The sequence below is a fragment of the Emydura macquarii genome, unplaced genomic scaffold (assembly GCF_026122565.2).
Source record: "Emydura macquarii macquarii isolate MOO-44397 ecotype Brisbane River unplaced genomic scaffold, CSIRO-AGI_Emac_v2 contig_2863, whole genome shotgun sequence".
NCBI lineage: Eukaryota > Metazoa > Chordata > Testudines > Chelidae > Emydura > Emydura macquarii.
In genome coordinates this window covers 2,667,017-2,687,740 of record NW_027133000.1, presented here as the reverse complement: position 1 = coordinate 2,687,740, position 20,724 = coordinate 2,667,017, and the positions used below count along the sequence as shown (strand labels likewise).

General features: G+C 39.5%; 1 protein-coding gene across 2 annotated transcripts in view; it reads left to right on the top strand.

The window, feature by feature from the left end:
* PAPSS1 (3'-phosphoadenosine 5'-phosphosulfate synthase 1) overlaps positions 1 to 20,724 on the top strand; it is an 85,470-nt gene that overhangs the window by 12,946 nt on the left and 51,800 nt on the right. For both annotated transcript variants that reach the window (XM_067568269.1, XM_067568270.1), the window contains 3 exons: positions 1,250 to 1,485; positions 3,288 to 3,426; positions 5,063 to 5,181. In XM_067568269.1, coding sequence (XP_067424370.1) covers positions 1,250 to 1,485; positions 3,288 to 3,426; positions 5,063 to 5,181 — 494 coding nt within the window. The remainder of the gene's footprint in view (positions 1 to 1,249; positions 1,486 to 3,287; positions 3,427 to 5,062; positions 5,182 to 20,724) is intronic.

Sequence of the window (20,724 nt, the reverse complement as noted above, 5' to 3'; positions counted from 1 at the left end):
CAACCTGAATCTGATAATGATCCAGGCACAAAACAAAGCCCGTCTGTTTGAGTGGGCATTGGCTGAATGGTGGGATTTCTGTTTAGTGGGAAATGCTGTGGTGGTTTTAAGCTGTATTGGTCAGATGATCAGGTATAAAAGAAATCATAGGAAGAAGGGAGGTGCTGCTGCTTTGGATAACTTTGTTTCCCAACTCCTGTGGTAGGAAATTGGTTATTTTATTTTTATTTATTTATTTAAATCTATGTCAATGTTGCCCAGAGCTTTAAATACACACTCTGACCTGGAGTTTTTAAAAGCTGAAATTGAAACAAGTAAATAAAACTATTTACCCTGCTTGTAAACAGTTTAGATTGCTCTTGCGTGTGAACACATAAGATGTGTTGCTATCGTTTTAGGGGGAACAAACTGTATTTATCATGGGAAATTGCCCTGGTGTAAACAAAGCTTATGTGAAGAGTTCGATAATGACAAAGGTAGAAAAAAATGTCAAGAGGGAGCCCAGTCAAGCAGCATATTTGCCTCCCTTTCGAAGACTGAAAACATCTTAACCATTGACTCAGAAAATCCTTAATATTTATCCCCTCTCCAGTGGTTACTCTTTGAGCTGGCTGTTGCTCTTAAATTTTTTCACCCTGTTGCTGTCTTGTTTATTTTCTCAAGATCAGTTGCTTTTTAGTCAGGCCCTGCATCTTCATGTCTGCTTTCAGAATCTGTCATGTTATATCTGCATAATCATACAACACACAGTCAGAGGCTGTGGTCCAGCAAAATACCTAAACAAATGTGAGACTCCTATTGATTTCAGTAGGACTTCTCACATGTTTATAGTCAAACGTGCTTAAGTTCTCTGCTGGATTGGAGTGGAGTCTTAATGAGTTGTCTTCACTGAGTTCAGTGCTACTACCATCTAGTTTGCAAAAGACAGCTAGTGCACTGGAGACTTGCATGACCAGCACTTAATCTCTCTCTAGTATTTCTCTCATTCAGTAGTCTAAATCTGGAAGGAAAACGTATCAGTACAATAAGCAGCTTCTTATTGTAGACCAGGGAACTCCTATTCATAAAGCCTCTCTGACTCAATTTTCATTCATCTGCTGCAAAACATTTGAGGGGGGTGTGAGAGAGTGACTGAATAGGAGTAGAGGAGGCTGATGGAGTTTAAAATATTTTTTCTCCTAGTTCTTAAAGTGGTATATGTTGAATAATAAATTGATCTAACATTATTTGTTCTTTTTGGCTAATTTAGGGCTGTCTGGGGCTGGGAAGACTACAGTTAGCATGGCATTGGAGGAGTATTTAGTGTGTCATGACATTCCATGCTATACATTGGATGGTGACAATATTCGCCAAGGCCTTAATAAGAATCTGGGTTTCAGTCCAGAAGACAGGGAAGAAAATGTCCGACGTATTGCTGAAGTTGCTAAGTTGTTTGCAGATGCTGGTCTGGTATGCATCGCTAGTTTTATCTCTCCTTATACCCAGGTAAGCACACTGTCCTGATACATATTTATAGTGCTGCAGGATACAATAGTTTTGCTGTGTCAAGAATATGTTCAAATCACCAGTCGCACTGGAGAGAAAACACGTAAAATATATCCGTGTCACTCAAGGAAAATTTTTGAGCTGTAGGAATCCTCCATTTAACTTCTCCCCAGCTGATAAATATAGTATACAATTTTAATATGTAAGCTTGAATTTCTTTTGAATTGCCTTAGAGAGGCAACTGTAGGTGACATCTCATGAATTTCCTAGACAAGTTGAACTTTTTTCAGTATTAATACAGTACCTGCTTCTACTAAATTTAAAATAAGAGCTGCCTTTCAGTATAATTTTGTCAAAGCAGATGACATACAAATTTGGCATTTAAGACAAGAGGGAAAAGGAGACAAGATAGACCAAAATTTCAATTTTTTTTTTTACTTGTCCAGGTTAGATCCACCTGGATTTCTTTGTTTTTTAAATACTGAGAAGGTGGAGAATATGCTTCATCTGGAAAACATAATTCAACTGTTAAAACCCTTTTCCCCCCTCAAACACACAGCATGGAGTTTACTTCCCGAAATTGTGTCTAAATTGTGCAAGCAAAATATGCAGTTGAGCATGCAAAATGGGTAACTGTTTTCAACTTTTTCAGTTTGTTGTTGCATGCAGTTTTGCATGTGTATTTAGATGTGGGTTTTTGGAAGTATAGCCTAAATGTGTGTGTTCATTTTGCACTGTTAAGAATTTTTCAGTGTGTCTGTGGAAATGTACTCCATGAATGAAGGGGAGAGAGGTGATGAATGGACACCAGAGAGCATCTTTTAAAATAGTTTTAATGCACAAGGACTATAGTGTGACTGTTTCAAAATGAGAATTACCTTGGTATTTCTCTGGGTATTGTGGTGCAAACTATTCTTTAAAGAACAATTTGGAGAGTTCAGGATCCTGTAGCATGCCAGATGCTCTAGAGCAGTGGTTCTTAACCTTTCCAAACTACTGTACCCCTGAAGCCTGAGTCCCACCCCCACGGGGCTGAGGCATGTAACTTAGTTTCATGGCGCCCCTGTGGCTCCAGGCAATTACCTTTCTTGCCACCCCCAATACCAGCTCTGCACTTGCGACCCCTCTAAAACTCCAGGTTAAGAAACACTGCTCTAGAGAATACACTATTTTGTTTATTGTGTATTTGGTTAGGGATCAAGAAATCTAGATTTTAATATTTTAATGAATTGCATTTTAAAAGATGACTAATGATTGGGAGCCTTGTGAAATAGTATACTCTCAGCAGGACCATACTTGTAAAATGTGTGTGTGGTAATTTGGGCTGCACAAGCCTAGTCAGATTGATGCATACAGAAGGAAGGTGGTGTGCTGTAGAAAGCCAACAAAAAGAGGGGAGTTGTGAGGAGTTGGAGGATTCATGGACAGTAAGCGACATCCCTTCATGGCTTCAATGAGAGGGGGTAGATGTATTACTTGATGGGAAGTAACTCCTAATATTGGAGGAGGGGTAGGAAACAGAATATCCCATTGTACTTATGACTCAGTTATAAAAATCCATTTCTATATAAACTACCTCTGAATTTGGTGTCAATTTTACTATGCAAAGAGCAGCAGACCTACTAATCATATGTGGCTTGTACTTTATGGAAGGACCATTTTTTTTTTTCTTTCCTGTTGTGTGATCACAATCTTAAATAAGCTAATGTCCTTCAAATATTCTTATTTAATTATTTTTTCTGCTTCATAACTCTATTTAAAATCTGTTAATTCTTTCCCTCCCCTCTTCTCTCCCTGTTTAGGATCGTAACAATGCCAGGCAAATTCATGAAGGTGCAAGCTTGCCTTTTTTTGAAGTATTTGTAGATGCTCCACTGCATGTCTGTGAAAAGAGAGATGTCAAAGGGCTCTACAAAAAAGCCCGGGCTGGAGAAATTAAAGGTGAATCTAAGTGTAGTCACATCTTTTCTTTGCTAAACTTTTATTGTAGTAGTGATTAGCTCTATGAACAAATAAATAAATGGCACAATACAGGGCAGGCCACATCTCACTGTGGTGCAGTATGGTCCAGTGAATAGACACTGAATAGAAGAAAACCTGATTTCTGTTTCCCACTCTGCCCCTAGCCTGCTGTGCATTGTTGCATTGTCTCTCTGTGACTATTTCCCCTCCCACCTTTTGCCTGTCTTATTTAGATTGTAAGCACTTTGGAGCAGGAATTGTTTTTTTCACTCTGTATTTATACGGTGCCAACCACTGGGGCCCTGATCTAGTTTGCATGTCTAGGCACTACTGTAATGTTAATAATGACCTGCCAAAAAAGCAATGGAAAAGAAGTACATTCACAATCCTTCCTTTTGTAAAGCTGCATCATGAAAAACGTTTTTACAAATATAGGACATTTATTTTTGTGGTGTTGAAGAAGCTATGGCTGTGTGCTGATTCCCCCTTGCATTCTTAATACCACAAATAAGCCCGACTGGTCCACTAGAAAAAATTAAAATAAAAAAGCTGGAAAACATATCCTAATGGATTGGAATCAGTCAGCAGTTTTGTTTAAGGATAAACTCATAGAAGTGCCTCTTTGCTGGATAGTAGTCCTGCAACTTGTAGTGGATAACAATAGTCGTTCTGCTGATTTGGAAGCAAAACAGCATTGAACAGTATCTGCTTCAGTCACTTGATCTCATAGACTTCAGGCGCAGAAGGGACCATCATGATCATCTAGTCTGACCTCCCTGCACATTGCAGGCCACAGAACCTGCAACAGGCCTGTAACTTCTGGCTGAGTTACTGAAGTCCTGAAATCTTGATTTAAAGACTTCAAGTTACAGAGATTCCACCATCTTTTTCTCTAGAGAAGATGAAGATATCAAATCAGAGACCACTTAATGCATATCTGCACTTCCATGGAGGTGACCATGGGATTGCCTTCCTGGATGAGAGGAGAGGCATGATAGCATGATTGCTTAGAAGCTCCTCTGTTTCAAAGTAGCATGTTAAGTAAAGAGGGCAGAGAAGACGACACTGGTGTCTGATTTGGGATGTAAATACAGTCTTTTGCAGTGTAATAGACATATATAGGAGGCTTTATTAGCTCAGTTAGCTACTTCAGCTATATGAGCCAGGCCAATGTGCCAGAAAAACTACTGTGATATTTTGCCCTTCAGAGTTCTGCATGTTGAATCAAAAACTTAACCAATCTTGCATGCAGATAAGGAAAATATTTCAAGATTATTTAACAATGCATTCTGTATCAAAGCAATTATAGTAAGGACGTCTGAAAGGGTGGGTAACTAGTAACTTAAGGTCTGTGTACGTTGTGTACCTCTCTTCTTCCTCAGCCATAGTATATTCTGTTATTTACTGTAGAAGAGTTAATTTAGAGAGATCAGACAGTGATGATAAATGGACTTATTTAAAAAAGTCAGTCACCATACAAAATAGTGTCAAGGAAGTTTAAACTGTGTACCCTGCCATATTGTGTGTCTGCCTACAGCCAGGCAGCCACAGCTGAATAATATAAGGATCAGTCTGAAATGTAGAAGAATCTTCAGTTCTGTCTTCTGTCATGTAGGTTTTACTGGCATTGACTCGGAGTATGAAAAGCCTGAGGCCCCAGAACTAGTGTTGAAAACTGATTGCTGTGACGTGAACGATTGCATTCAACAAGTAGTGGAACTTCTTCAAGAAAGGGTAAGGAGAAGTGATGGTGTCTTCCGAGACATCCTTCTCAGAGATAGTATTGATTAAAATTTATCTCCCAATTGAATTTAAAAAAAATAAGTTTTAAAGAACTAAAGAGCAATAAAAACTTTTCCCGCAATTTAAAAAAAAAAAAAAAAGATACACAGGTGTCTTTTAAACACATCCTGCAGAGTCTTTAAAACAAACATTGCAGCAGTAAGAAGCTGAAAGTGGAAATAGACTGCGAACAAAATGAAACAGTTCATTTTCATAAGCCTAGCTAAAGATACAAAAAGTGAGGAGCTCTATATTGTTACAGCACTGACTGTTGTCAGTGTTCTGTCTAAATTTATATACTGTGATGGAATACACCCCTTTATTCACACGCTACACTCTAATGTAATACTCTTTGTACAAGGTTTGCCTTATGTGTTTTCAGATGATACCTCACAACATGCTGATCAGTTATGTTGTGGTAAAGTACGTATAGCAATATTATGTATATGATTATCAACATAAGCTGAAATCATGGCTGAAGTGTGTTTCCCAGTTAAGTCTGGGGAGTGATTAAACTAGTTTCTCAAGGACAAAAGACAAGTGGACGTCCTTTGGGAAGGAAGGGGGGCAGGGATAAATATTTGCATCTTAGAAAAGAAACAGGATCAAGTTTTTTCCTCCAGACTGGCTGTTTCCTGATCCCAGCTAGAAAAGCTTTTCAAACAGGAACAGGATACTATTTAAAAAAAAAAGGGGGGGGGGGACACATAAAGGGGCTCCGTCCCCAATCTGCATGTGGCATGGCACCTAAGAAGACAGAGGAAAACAGCAGCTGGACTCAGGAGGGAAGGGAAGCGGGCAGATCCTGACCTGAAGAGTTTGGTCAGTAATCTTGCTGGAAGCATGTGTTGAGAAATTTTGTTTCAATCTAATACAGTTTAAATTAGGCACCTAGTAAGTGTTTTATCTTGATTTTTCATGTAACCATTTCTGCCTTTTGTGCCTCATTACTTGTACTTACTTAAAATCTCTCTTTGTAGTTAATAAACTTGTTTTATTGTTCTATCTAATCCAGTGTGTTTAAACTGAAGTGTCTGGGTAACTCTTTAAGATAATAAGATGGTATATTATTTCTTTAAAGGAATAATAGACTTAATACATTTGAACAGTTCAGGAGACAGCTGGGCAAAACAGGACTTACATTTCTGGGGGAGAATCTGGGTCCAGGGGTATGTTGGCATCACCCTGCAATATAACCATGGATGGTGAGAGCCAGGGTGTAACTGGCAGGCTGCAGTTACACACAGACCCTGAAGGTGTGGCTTGCATGTGGATAGACTCTCTTTGAGTGACCAAGGTGGGAGCTACTTCAGCAAGGCATTGGGAGGCACCCAAGATAACAGGGCAGTGGTGACACAGGCCCCACTGGTCTGAATTTTACCCCGGTACGTCACATGTAGTCACCCCCTGTCCTTGTGGTGTCCCAGTGCCTCACAATCTTTAATGAATTTATCCTCGCTGGACCTCTGTAAGGCCGGGATAGTGTTATTTTTATTTTACAGTATATCTCTATCTCTCATATCCCCAAGTGACTTACTTAAAGTCACGGAGGAAATCTGTGGTAGAGCAAGGAAATGGTCTCCAAAGTGCCGGCTAACGCCCTAATCACAGACCATCATGTTCTGAATATTTTTCTATGGGGGAGAAGCATTACCTGCCATGCATAAGGTGCCAGTAATAACTTGATCACAGGGTCTCTTGCGCTTCCTAGTAGGAAAAGTCATCTCTGTTCTAAAGCTTCATAATTCGAGAGAAGTGAGCCCATGTAACGAGCCTCCAGCTCTTTGCTTCGTACACTATGTCCACTATGCTGAATAGGATTTAGCTTTTGTCTCAATTAAACAAGTAGCCCTACCCCTTGCTTAGGATATACTCTAGCACTAGTAAGAATGAGAGTGAATAACTATTCAGGGAAGGGCATGGGAGACTTTCTTGCCATTCCTCACCTGAAGGAGGAAGAGGGTGAATCCAGAAGGGATGTGAGTTTTGTCGTGCCTGAGATTATGTCTACACTCCATCATTTACAGTGGCTCTGCTGCAGCGCTTCTGGTGAAGACGCTGTAAGCTGACAGGAGAGAGCTCTCCCGTCGGCTTAGCTCCTGCCTCTGTATGAGGTGGTAGCTATGTTGGCGGGAGAGCTCCGGTGACATAGGTCTATCAACACTAACGCTTAGGCGGGTATAATTTAAGTTGCTCAGGGATTTGGATTATTCACACCCTTGAGCACTATAAATTATACTGAAGTAATTTGTAGTGTAGATACAGCCTTACTCTCAAGTGAGTTATGTATGTCTTAAGAATCTATTGGAAGTAGTATTTTGCCTTCAACAAGCATCTGGATTTTCTTCTTAAGCAATTTATTAGAACTAACAGAGGAAAAGTAGCAGATGGAGAGACAGGATTAATAAATCAATTTTGTTTAAAATAACTGTGGAGTGAACCCTATTCAGAATGTCCGTATGTCTTGCATTTCAGAAGACCAATATTTTGGAGGGAAACAAGCAACTTTGATGTCTTTCTGAAATCTTTGCTAAATGGCGGTAATTTAATAGCTACCCCAAAGCTAGGTAGTTCCAGATTAGAGGGGTATGTGTTAAATTGGTATAGGATTCCACCATAATTCTGTATCTTCCATTTCACTTGCTTTTAAAATTGAGTAGGAAGTTTCTGTAGCACCGAATCATGTCTGGCTTCCTGCGAACCTTGTCTTGGCTTGGAGATGTGCTGTATGTAGCAACATCAGCACAGGTGCTATCCTCCAGTAGGGGGCATAGAGAGCCACAAATAGGAGTAGAAGGAGAAGATGAGTTTCAGTGGGGAAGGAAGAGTCTAAGAGTTGAATTGGGGAGATATGCAAAAAGATGGAAGTTAGCAGTATGAAACAGCATAAGATGTTAGTTCTTGCCAGGTTTGGTCTCTAGCTCCCTACCAGAAGGTGGAGGCAAGGTTCATATCCTCTTTGGTGATCTAACTAGTAACTGAAGAAATAGCATCAGTGGGATTCAGGAAGGAGAGAGTTGCTGAGAAATCAACTCTAAAATGGGACTGTGTGCATGAAGAGGGGGAAGAAGATACAGAATATGTCTCCATGGGCTTCTGGGAGAAGAGGAGTGATGGAGACTAGAGAATATTAAGGAAGCATGGCAGAGAAATGAGAAATCGAAGAGGGTTTTGAACAAATCTTTACTGGAGAGCAGAAGGAAGGAGGAAAAGAAAGGAGTTAGGACACATGAAATGTAGGAATTTGGTTTCTTTTTGTTAGATTCTTGTCTGAAAAACCACAAGCGCCCTTTAAAGAAATAACCTGCTTACCACTGCCCCAAATATTAAAATTAAGAAACCTGAATGACAAGCTTGGCTATAACGTGCTCTCCCTTTACCAATATTCATTCTGCTGTAATACTGGTTTAACAATCCGTGAAAAGCATACCGCTCAAACTTCATTGTCTAACATTGTGAGACTAATGTTCTCATTGTTAAACCAGGAGGGGAGTTGGCTTGCTTGTGATTTGAACAGCCAAACTTACTGAATTGTTCTCTAAGGGTCTGGGTGTAGATCTAAGGGTGTAGATTTTTTAATTGCATTTTAGACATACCCTAAAGGGGCTTAATTTTACCAGCAATATTGTTGCTAGTTATTTTTTCTTTTGTTTATTGTTTAGAGTTAGCTATTTTCCCTTCCTTTGCTTTGTTACCCATGGTCCCGTAATGTATTCTGAGGAAATTCTCCTTCCAGTTGGCACACCTTCCAGGATGTGACATCCTGGATTCTTTCAGTTTTAATATGTATATTGTGTTTGAAGCACCATTCATTCCCTGTAGTTTTTTATACATTTCACAGCAAAGAATAGCTATTAAGAGGAATTCCAGAGGGGTAGCCGTGTTAGTCTGTTTTCAGCAAAATGACGAGAGTTCTGTGGCACCTTAAAGACTAACAAATTTATTTGGGCATCAGCTTTCGTGGGCTGAAACCCACTTTGTCAGATGCAGAAATCAATCTAAGACAAAATCAATCAAATAAGATTGAAGAAGTATTTCAGTGCTGTGCCAAAAGCCTTGACAAACAAAAAGTCTATTAGCCTTTATAAAAACAAAAACAAAAAACAAACCAAAAACTGATGGTAGCTGTGAGGTTCAGGATATTACAATAACTGTGAACTAAAGAAACAAAGATATGGGCTGAGTCTGAATCACAAGAGCCTTCAGAACTCAAAGCCTCTTACTCTCCAATCTACTAGGGTGACAAAAGCTCAGCAAGATACTTATGTCATGGTTTCTTAAACAAAAAGCCTTGTAAATCAAATACGTGTTAACAAATTGTTTCACTCTGTATTGATACTCTGTAGATATTCATCATTGATGATGTGCTGTCACATTTGGATCTAGGTCTGGTTTTGGATAGCCTGAAATAATGTTTTCTAGTAATACAGCTTCTGTGTCTGAAAGGGACGCACTTATGGTTAGTTGTTCGGGATACAAAAAGAAAAGCTTCTGTCTCTAGCAGCATCCTTGAGATGATTTAAAAAATGGCTTTGCATCTCCTGTAATCTTAGTACTGTAAAATCAGAGCAACTTCATTACATTTACTAGACTGTCTCCTCATCCGTAGAGTTATAATAGAGCAGAATTTGGACCTGTATCTTCTGGCTTTTTTTGTCTTGTGGCAAAATGGTATTGTCTTCTAGAGAAAATACAGGAAAGCATAGTTTTAGTGAAAGTTATTTTCCTGTAACTTACACAAGCTGTGGTGCATAGAACCTCTTTGCCACTCATTCTCAGTGTTGTTTCTAAGAAGCTATTTGTCACTAGGGTTCTTGGTCTCCTTCAAATCTCTTGTTGATCATAGTTTCACCTCCTCTGGGTCAGCGGTACCATGCAGGACATACATGGCCTATCCCTTCAACAATTACCAATACTGTGTCTGTATATAAAATGTATTAAATGCAAGTAAAAATATGAGTTTAAAGTGCAATGGTGTCATTGAGCCTTTTGCTGAAAAAGAGTGACATTGGGCCAGGCTTTGAGCAGTGACCACCCTTTCAGCAAAATAAAGGACAACTATGTGTGGCATGTAAGGTGTTAGTTTTGATTAAAGAAGACATCATTCAAATTATTTTTAGTTCCAGAGAGTGATATAGTGGTATTAAGAAATAGCTGATAGAGGATTTAATGTTGAAATTGATACAAAGGCCAAGAAAACCTTTGGGTGAACTTTTAGAGATACAGATTAGTGTTGGTTCTGTTCTAATACAGTACACTCCTTTTATAAGACGTACATCTGTCCTGGATGATTTGATTCTTATAAGCGGTTGATTCTTACAATCAAGAATTGCAAAGAATGGATGAAATCTCCTGTTATATTTTAAAAAACAGGCTTTTTTTTTATTCATTTGAGAAATGTCTCATTTACTGTAATTAAACTCTTTAGACTGTAAATATATTCAACATGGAACAAATCCATACCAGCCTTCTAACTGAGTAACATGCTATTATTATTATTATCCAATCATTTAACTGGAGCTTTTATTCAAAGCAGTTATTAATACTGAGTGTATAGCATATTACACTTCGTGTGAAGTTGTAAGTTAGTGGAGCAGTATACCTCTTAAGGTAAAGATCCAGTGATACAAATTTTAAAAATCTTTCAAATAAACTGCAACAAACGGAACATATGAAAGTGCATTACACTAATTTTTATAGCATAAACATAAATGTAAAACAATTAAATGGACTGTTTAACAGTATTGACTCGCATTAATATTTATTTTGGAGTGTCATCATCTGCATTGGGGGATGGCATATAAAGAAATTTTACTCTGGGGGGAAAAAAGTGAAAAACCTCTAAAACTAACTGAACTGAAGGATAAGCAACTGAGTTACACAGGCTAAAGTAAATAACTGAGTGATTCAAAGCAAGAACAGTCTGTGTGTGACAAGTTGGGGTGTAAACTTACCATGTGAATGCACAATGTTGCGGTGCAGTTACTTGTCCAGTGTTCCCTGGGTCATTGCATGATCCACAACATTAACTTCCTTTTCATGGTGATGCAGGAGGTCAAATCATTGATGCCCCGGTACAATAGGCCATTTGTCAAAGTTTTCATCGCATCCTTCATTTGGATCAAGGATGGGATGATTACCTTGTCATCATCAGAATCTGCCCCTGCATCATTTTCAGGTTTCACTTTAAATTGGTCTCTGATCTCAGACACAATGTCCTCCTCAGAGACAAGTTGTGTAACCAAAGCATTGACATGAATATCTATCCACTCTTCAAATTCTTGTACATTGAGTTCTCTTGGTGGCTCAACAACAATTGCTTCCTCCATGGGTGCTATGACCACACCTCTTTTTTTTCAGCAATTTCGGATTGCTGAAGCTCGACATCTGACCAGGCATTTGCAAGAATTAGAATGGCATATAAAAGACTGATCTTCCTGGCAATTTCCATTGCAGTAACTTTGTTGTTCTCATCATCAATGTGGTGCAATAATGTGCAAGCCATTTGCTTGTGAAAGTATGCCTTGGCAGTTCTGATAATTCCTCATTACATGGCTGAAGGATAGAAGTTGCGTTCTTTGGGAGGAATTCAAGTCAGATATTCCTTAGCGCTACATCTTTCATCATGTGGGTTGTGCAGTTGTCCACAAGTAGCAAAATCTTTCTCCTTCCCTGACCTAACTTTCGATCCCAGTCCTTCAGCTATTCACTGAATAGATACCCCATCATCGAGGCAGATGCATTGGCAATGAAGCAGATTGGAAGATATCTCACATTTTTAAATCACTGTGATTTTGACTTTACCCGATGATGAAAAGGTCCTGGAACAGATGAACAGAGTGATAATTCTTTCTTTAGACTTCTTTCCTCCTTTTTTATTGTCAAATTTAAAGGTGAGAGTATCATTAGGCAAGGCTCAAAAGTAAATCTCACTTTCATCTGCATTTCAAATATCTTCCTCAGCGAAGTCTTGTCTCATTTGGATCCTCTTGTTTTATAACCATTCTTCTCGTGACTTAATGTCTGCATCTTTGGCTTCTCCATTCTGTTTCTTAAAAATAATATCCTCTCGTTTTCTAAGTGCTCAAATCAGCCAGTGCTGACCTTTAAGCCAGTTCTTCTGCTTTCTGCATCACCAACAGCCCACTTAAGGGGTGCATTTCTCTGGCATTTCTGATCCACTTTAAAAGCATCGCATTGACAATAGGTGCCTTGCTGACCGCATTCTTTTTCTGTCCCCTTGGTTTTGTATGATGCTCTCCCGGTCTTTGAGAATCTTAAACAATGTAGGTTGTGGAATGCCCAATTTCTGAGCTGCATCTTTTTGGCTGGTCTTGGGAAGACTATCATAGGACTACAGAGGGTGGCATTTTTCATCTGCAGAAAACGTTTTTCTTTCTTGCAATGTCAACTCTCACATAAACATCATGACTTGTTTTTTCTACACAGGGATTAAACTTTATATGCGCTACAGGCCTAATCATGCAAGATGTGATCAAATTCAGAATAGCTTTATTGGCTTATTACGTGTCATTGCATTTGATTGAGTATCCTATTATTTGTAATTAATTTGTCCCAAAATGATTCTTATAAATGGACTGTTTGATTCTTACAAGTGGAGTATTTTACCATGGTTAATATAGGAATGATTTTATCTGAATGCTTTGATCACTATATGTGGTTGATTTTTATATCCATAATTCTTTTAAATGGAGTGCACTGTACTATGCACATAATTGTAGTATCTGAGCGCAGCTTACAGGTTCACTGCCTGGACCCATTTCTAGTCTCTGGAATCAGAAATTGCATGAAAGGAGAAAGACAAGTGGCCTTCTCCCATCCTTGAAACCTTCTCAGCTGAGAGGAATGCACAGGAAGAGATTCACCCTTTGTTTCACCCTTCCTTTTTTCTTTAAGTTTTATAAATTCCAACAATTTAGACTCTCAAGGGATTGATACCTTAAAATTGTATTGGTAAATTGGTACAACATGAAATGTGTATCACAACATAAATATCTGCTGTAGACCTTTAATGTAGTCTCAGTGAAGGGGTTAGAAATTAAATCTTAGTCAGGGATGCTGGAGAAACTAGATAACAATTAGTGCTGATAGCACAGGTCCTTGGAGTTTTTTTTTAGACGACTTTTGCTTGTCTCCAGAAAGCTGAACCCCTAATATCGCCAGGTATGGTAAACCCTCATTAAAAAGACACCTGGTAGGAAGTAAATCAATACACTGGTTTTTGGTGAAGTCCTTAAGGATTTCAAGTTAGGAGTTGCAAGCCTGTTTGCGCTTTTTTCCATCTTTGTAAAATAAAAACCAATAGATCAAAGAGATAATAGTGGTTCAGTTAGGAAATCAAATTGACAAAACATTCCTTTTGTATGATAATACCTAAAGTTCTAGAGTACAGAACTGAGCAGTTTATAACTATTTTAACTTGCATGTTTAGTAAAATTAAAGTTTAATTGTAGTTGTTTACTTTTATTAAGAATTGTGAAAGTTTTTTAGCATTAAAGTTGTTTATATATGCTCAATTATGGGACTATGCTTTAAAAATGGAATTACTTTTTACTGTTAGAAAATGTTCTAATCGAGTTTTAATTTTGGTTAGAGTAAAAGTGTCTAATTTAAAAATTGTAAAGTATATTTTGGTGTCTGGAATTGGAATGTTCATTTGATAATGAACCATGGAATTTGTTTTGTTCTGCCTAAATTAGGGATAAAGTTTCCAGTACTTGAAGCTGGATTAGATAAACTCACCTGAAACCATCAATGAAACTGAATGGAAAACTTATGCTTAAGACTCTCACCAACTCAGGTTGGTAGAGTAGCAGCCTCACCTGAAAATTAACAGATCCTGAGAGAAGAGTCATCTTGATCCTCCCTATGAAAGTAGTCCTGAAAAGATAATTTTGCTTTCCTTGAGAGGGAGGAATTTCTTTACCTGAGTCCTTCATGGACAAAATCTGTGGAGGATTTGGGTACTGATCTCAAACTGCAACCAAAGCTACTTAGGGAAAGACACACTTTCCTGAAGGTTGTAGACATCACAGGGACAGTTAGTGCACAGTAGCCAAGTGCAAGGTAGATTTACACTCCAACTTGTCACACCTGGACAGTTCTTGCTTTGAATCACTCAGTTATTTATCTTAGCCTGTGTAACTCCTTTTCATAGCCTTCAATTCAGTTAGTTTTAGAGGTTTTCCATTTTTTTCCCCTCAAAGTAAAATTTCTTTATATGGCATCCTCCAATACACAGGAAAAGATTTTTATGGTGATGTAATGTGGGACCACCTTCCTGGTATAGTCTCATAACTACTATGAGTACTTTAGACTGTTTTTGTGGAGCCTGAACTAGTTCTGTGAGAAACAGTTAACAGTTCTGTCACTGATGGTTTCTCCCAATTGTCAACCTTGACAGTTTTTGGTAATTTTAATTTTAAAATTATCTAGTGCTCAACCCCTTTGAAAATACCACCTTTTCACCCTCACATGTGAAAATAGAGTCTAATAATCTAACATGGGTAATGCGTTCTCAAAAACAAAACAAATTAGTGTGGGGTAAAAATGCAGGAAAAGGCTTATTTATTATTAAGGAATAGAACACCATGTTTAAGTTGTACTACAAAAATAATCCCTTTGTGTCACTTTGATTTTTATCCTGTGAGTGTTACTGAAATACTGAACAGTGTTTTCTGTTAACTGGATGAGGAACACTAGTCAACAATAAGCCACAAAGAGTCACTCTGAGTGGTGGGACATTAATGCAGGGATAATAGATAAGTGTCCAATCTCCTGCTGTATTTATTTGGAAGAAGAAGAATAAATGGTTTAACGTGATAGCTTTCAACCCACCTTAATATTGGTCTATTTTCTTCATGCTGAGGTCCACAGATCCATTACAATGGTACTGCACCTTGGAGGCAGAACCAGACCTGTCAGTTACTGACAACAGAAAGAATGTCCCACTTTCTCAAATTCCCTACAGTTTTATCTGCCTCTGCCGCAGTTGATGGCTTAGCCAGACCTCCCTGCTGCAGAACATTACTGAGGAAAATTCCAAACTTCATTTTCAATTTTCAGACTAATATTTCAGTTCAATTTGACCGTGTTCATTCCCAGCTGTGTCCAGGGCTACATTAGATTCTTGAAGAGATTGCCTCTTAATTTCCCTTTTCTTTTTGCCCACCATTTATTTCCTTCCCTGGTCTCCATTTTATAAGGCCAGAAAATTCTTGTGTGTGCAGTCAAAACTTAACCCGGTACATGTAACAAAGATAAGTGTGGCTATTTGCCAGGGTGGCCAGGGAGTTGACATCAACTAACTAGGGAAGATTTTTACCTGAAAGAGTGGCCTCTTTTGCTGTACAGGCCCTTTGTAGGCAGCCAGGTCCAGGCAGGCACTCTTTCAGTCCTCTCCTTTTGAGCATAAAATCTTAGGTGGCATCAGTGCAACAAAAGAAATTATGAACTGGACAACATGTGCCTCAGCGTGGTTTCATCAGCAGTGCGAACATGGGTGGAGAGTATTGCAAGTCTGGTCTCTCTCAACCTAAAAGTCACATGGCCTAAGGGCTTCTCTGTTGGGTGTTAGGGAGAATGGGATTCAGATCTATTTGATGCAGATGTATGGAGCTTTGCTCCTTGAAATCAGGTGCTCAGACCATCAGTTCTGAGTTATTGTGGTGATACAATTGGAAACTCTATGGAGGGCTGAGGTTATTCAGTCATTAGAAAAGTCTGCTTAAAATCCTGACTCCTTCCAGACCTAGAAAGGAATTTTTTTTGAAGTAGTCTGAAGTGCAACAGGAGAAAACACCTCTTTGTAAGTGGTGGTTAGATCACATGCAGGGTAAATAGTTGCTCTCTTTTGCCTCAGCGCTATCTGCAGGTCCTTTAACTCACCCTAGCTGTCATTAAACCCTCGCTTAGTGCCAGCTATCTCAGTTTGGGAGAAAAAGAACTACCTATAGATTTGATCATATGAGGTCCCTGGACACTACTTAAAGATTCTATCATAAAACATACGCACAAGGGGGGTGAATTAAGGTTTTCCAGGCATCCTTAATTCTGGCATTTCCTAACTTTTGAATGCTAGACTTTGTAAACTGAACATTTCTTTAATGGAGCTTTTTTTGTATATAATATGATATGGAGAAGGTAACTTAGAATAAAAGAACAATGGGAAAGTCAATGAGATTGAAATGTTACACATTTTGAACTGAGAAACTGTTTTACAGAATGACTGTAAAACTATTTTACTGAGGACATTTGGGGGAAAACATGAGACAGGAAATAAGGTTTTATCTAAAACAACGATTCAAAATTTACTAAAAGATGGATATAATCAATTGGGTGTCAAATGCACTGTATTGCTTGCCTAATTTATATTAAAATGATGAAAATGCAATGGATTCAAGAATTGGTATGTTTGCTTTTTATTGGCAATATTAGGCTCCTATGCTTGTAATGGCCTAAGATTCTCAATAAAAGAATACTGAATGATTAAATTTTATGAGACAGGTGGCTATGCAGAGTGCCTTTAATCTTATTTTCCTGATTTTTGAATGTGTAGGGTAGACAGTAGATCGCTAACTCCAGGAACATATTGTGCTTCGCGTAACAGAGTTCTATTTCTGTTACACTAACCAGATAGGTACAAATATAAAATATAGCACAGTTAATACAGACATTCTGTATATGTTTTTGCATACTTACAACTGCGTATTTTCCAGGAGCCATGTAAGACCTTGAGAGCCTGATCCTTCGGTTCTAACCCAGCAAAGTATTCCTACAGATCTCACTAAGAGCTTTCTGCACATAAGGACTGGCTTCCAAGTTTCTGTTTTCTTTATAAAGAAAGCCACCTTAGGCTATGGCCACTTGTGACTGTTTCACTGGGACAAGGTAGGTGAGGTAGTATCTTATACCGGACCAACGTGTGTTGGTGAAAGGTACATGTTTTTGAGCTACAGAGAACTTATTTTCAGGTAGGTCCAATAAAAGATACTACCTCACCTACCTTGTCCTTCTCTTGTCCTGGCCCTAACATGGCTACAACAATATTGCAAACAACTGTTTCACTGGTTTAACATAGCCCTTTGTCTATTGTTTCCAGATGCAAAGAGATCTATCAGCAGCCCCCCGAACTGACTTTAAGATATATCTGGGTGTCGCAGCCACTCTGCTAATCTGGCTTCCTGGTGTTCATATCCACCCTTGGTGGGCAGTGCACATAGAGATAGGAAAGGATCCCTTTCATGATAGCTGTGCAGAAAATCCTTTCAGGCACATTGACTGTCACGGTTAAAACAAGTCCGTTATCCATGGATGGAGCGGTGCTCAGAGACCTCAGTGAATTACTGTGTTCCAGCTGGCGGATGGCCGGCTAAATTGGGTAGATGCCTTCAAAAACTCTGATTCTTTGCATTCACCAGTGGTGGTAATGAAGAATACGCAACTGGGTGTCTCTATGGATAAGATGGGGTAAGATGGGTGTAGAGTGGGTAGAAGAAGAATACTGAGTTACTGGGTAGGTATATGTAACAGGGTGTTCTAACCCTTTAAGGACCAACAGGCCTGGGCCCAACCTACCCTGTTCTGAGTCAGAGACCCTTTACAAATAGGTATTTGGGGCTGGTGGAGGGGATTGTCAGATCCAGCTGGGGTGGGTTAGAATGATGATTACAGGAATCAGGTGGTGATCAGGCAAAGCTCAATTTCAGGAGCAGGGGTTGACTCCAGTGGATAGAAGGATCGGGGAAGAGCTGCCAGGAGCAGGGAAGCTCTGGCATGGAAGCTCCTGGGTCAGAGGAAAGGTAGCTGTTGGACTTAGTCTGAACAGTTTTCTTTTGTGGTTGCTGAAAATTATCGATGCAACCATTAAAGGGTGTCCTGAAGGAAAGGCCTGAACAGACCGGGCACAATGTCTAATCCTACTTGGGCTGAGGAATCAGGCCAGCAGCCTGACATAGGCTCCCTATGCAGTAAATGGTTACAGATAGGCACCTAAGAAAGGGATCCACAAAAGCCAGTATGCTAGGCAGGGAGCCACCTAAGGTAGCCAATAGCAAGTGGCAAGGAAAGGGGTGTGCCCTAAGCTCTGCCCTTCTCAAGGAGTTAGCCACCTGAGTTCAGGCTGGAGTTAGGTGCTGCCTCCTGCTCAGGATCCACAGTTTCTCTCTTGGAGTTAGGCACTGAAGCAGTTTTTTCCCAAAAAATGCCAGAGATGGTGTGGTGATGCCTCCTTTATTACTTTTAGAGCAGTGATAAGAGCACTCACTCAGGAGGTGAGACATCCAAGTTCAATTCTTCCCTCTGCTCGAAGGAGAGAGAGGGTTTGAACAGGGCTCTTTCACTTCTCAGGACAATTTGAGACAGAGATGATAGCCAGGTGGTTAGGGAACTCTCCAGTGAGATGGAATACCCAGGGTCCAGTCCTCCTGCTCCAAATGGCTGATTAATTAACCAACCAATGTGGAACAGCTTTAATAGGAGAGATTGAGAGACCCACATCAGAATACCCCATGGCTCAGTTTTAGGGCACTCTCCCGATTTGGTGGGAAACTCCAATTCAAATCTTTCCTCCCCATCAGGCAATGGGGAGACTTGAGACCCAGGGTGCAAACACAAGTTCAAATGGTAATGATCTAAGTTGTGAAAAGAAAGAGGCTGTCATCCAGATGCAAAACAGAATTATTCGAGGACAGTAAAAATGGGAATGCTTTGAAGTTAAGCCTTTGTTATGAATTTTAGGTGTTTCAGAGTCCTGCTCTTTGTTCCACCGTTACTTATTTATTTTGTATTATTATTATTATTCACACAATTGATTATACCCATCTTTTAGTAAATTCTGAATCATTGGTTTACATAAAACCTTGTTTCCTCTCTCTCACACTCTCCCCCAAATATCTTCATATCCAGTTGTATTCATATGCAGTCCCAATCCTTAAGATTCCATGTTTTAGTTAATTATCTGTCTCAGAGGATAATTGGATGGATTTTCAATGCAGTGATAATAAAAAGTTAGCATTTGTAATGTCCGGGAAGGACTTATTGGGAAAAATGTAACGCACGGGAAGAGATCTGTTAAACAGCTTGTTTCTAAATCTTCAGTATATGCCAGCACTGCGTACCCTGGGATATCAGGAAGATAAGCTAATGAAGAAATGACCTTTGTTGCTGTGACAATGATCTGCATAAAGTGGAGAAATGATCTGAAGTAAACAGGATGAAATTCAATAAGTACAAATGCAAAGCACTCCACTTAAGAAGGAACAATCAATTGCACACATACAAAATGGGAAATGACTGCCTAGGAAAGAGTATTGCAAAAAAGGATCTGGGGGTCATAGTGGATCACAAATTAAACATGAGTCAACAGTGTAATGCTGTTGTGAAAAATGTAAACATCATTCTGGAATGCATTAACAGGAGTGTAGTAAGCAAGATCAGAGAATTCTTCCGCTCTACTCTGTGCTGATAAGCCCTCAACTGGACTATTGTGTCCATTTCTGGGTGCCACGTTTCAGGAAAGATGGGGACAAGTTGGAGAAAGTCCAGAAAAGAAACAAAATGATTAAAGGTCTAGAAAACATGACTTTTGAGGGAAGATTGAAAAAATGGGGTTGTGCAGTCTGAAGAAGAGAAACTGGAGACATAGCACTTTTCAAGAACATAAAAAGTTGCTCCAATTAGGAGGGAGAAAAATTGTTCTCCTTGACCTCTGAGGCGAGGACAAGAAGCAATAGGCTTAAATTGCAGCAAGGGTGGTTTAGACTGGACATTAGGAAAAGCTTCCTAGCTGTTAGGTAGTTAAGTACTGGAATAAATTGCTTCGGGAGGTTGTGGAATTTCCATCATTCTAGATTTTTAAGAGCAGGTTAGACGAGCACCTGTCAGCAATGGTCTAGATCAGTGGTTCTCAAATGGTGTTCTGCGGAACCCTAGGGTTCTGTGGGCTGAGCGGAAGGGTTCCACAAAGAAGACGTATCGCTCCGCTGAATTTAAAAAAAATCTGGTGCCGCCGATCAGCTGTTCACACGCCGCTGAACAGTTGATGGGGCTGCCAAAAACGGCCTTGAAAGCGCGCCGCCGAATCAAGCAAATACCGCGCCGCCGAAAAGAGGAAGATTTCCTTGACTTTTCGGCGGACGGTATGTCATGTGTGGGCAAGGGTTCCAAGGGCATGGTATGGTCGGGCAAGGGTTCCGTGGGTGGAAAGAAATTGAGAACCACTGGTCTAGATAATGCTTGGTCCTGCCATAAGAGCAGGGGACTGGACTAGATGACCTCTCAAGGTCCCTTCCAGTCCTATGATTCTATCACCTTGAGATTTGTAATTGTGTAATAAGATGGACAGTCAACTTCAGTAGTAAAGGGGAGAAAATGACAACACAGTGGATGGCAACCTTTTTGGCTTGAGGGCCAGAGATATAATTTTTACAACCCTAACGGGTCACCAGTCTCTGTCAGTAGCCAGGCAGAAGGAGC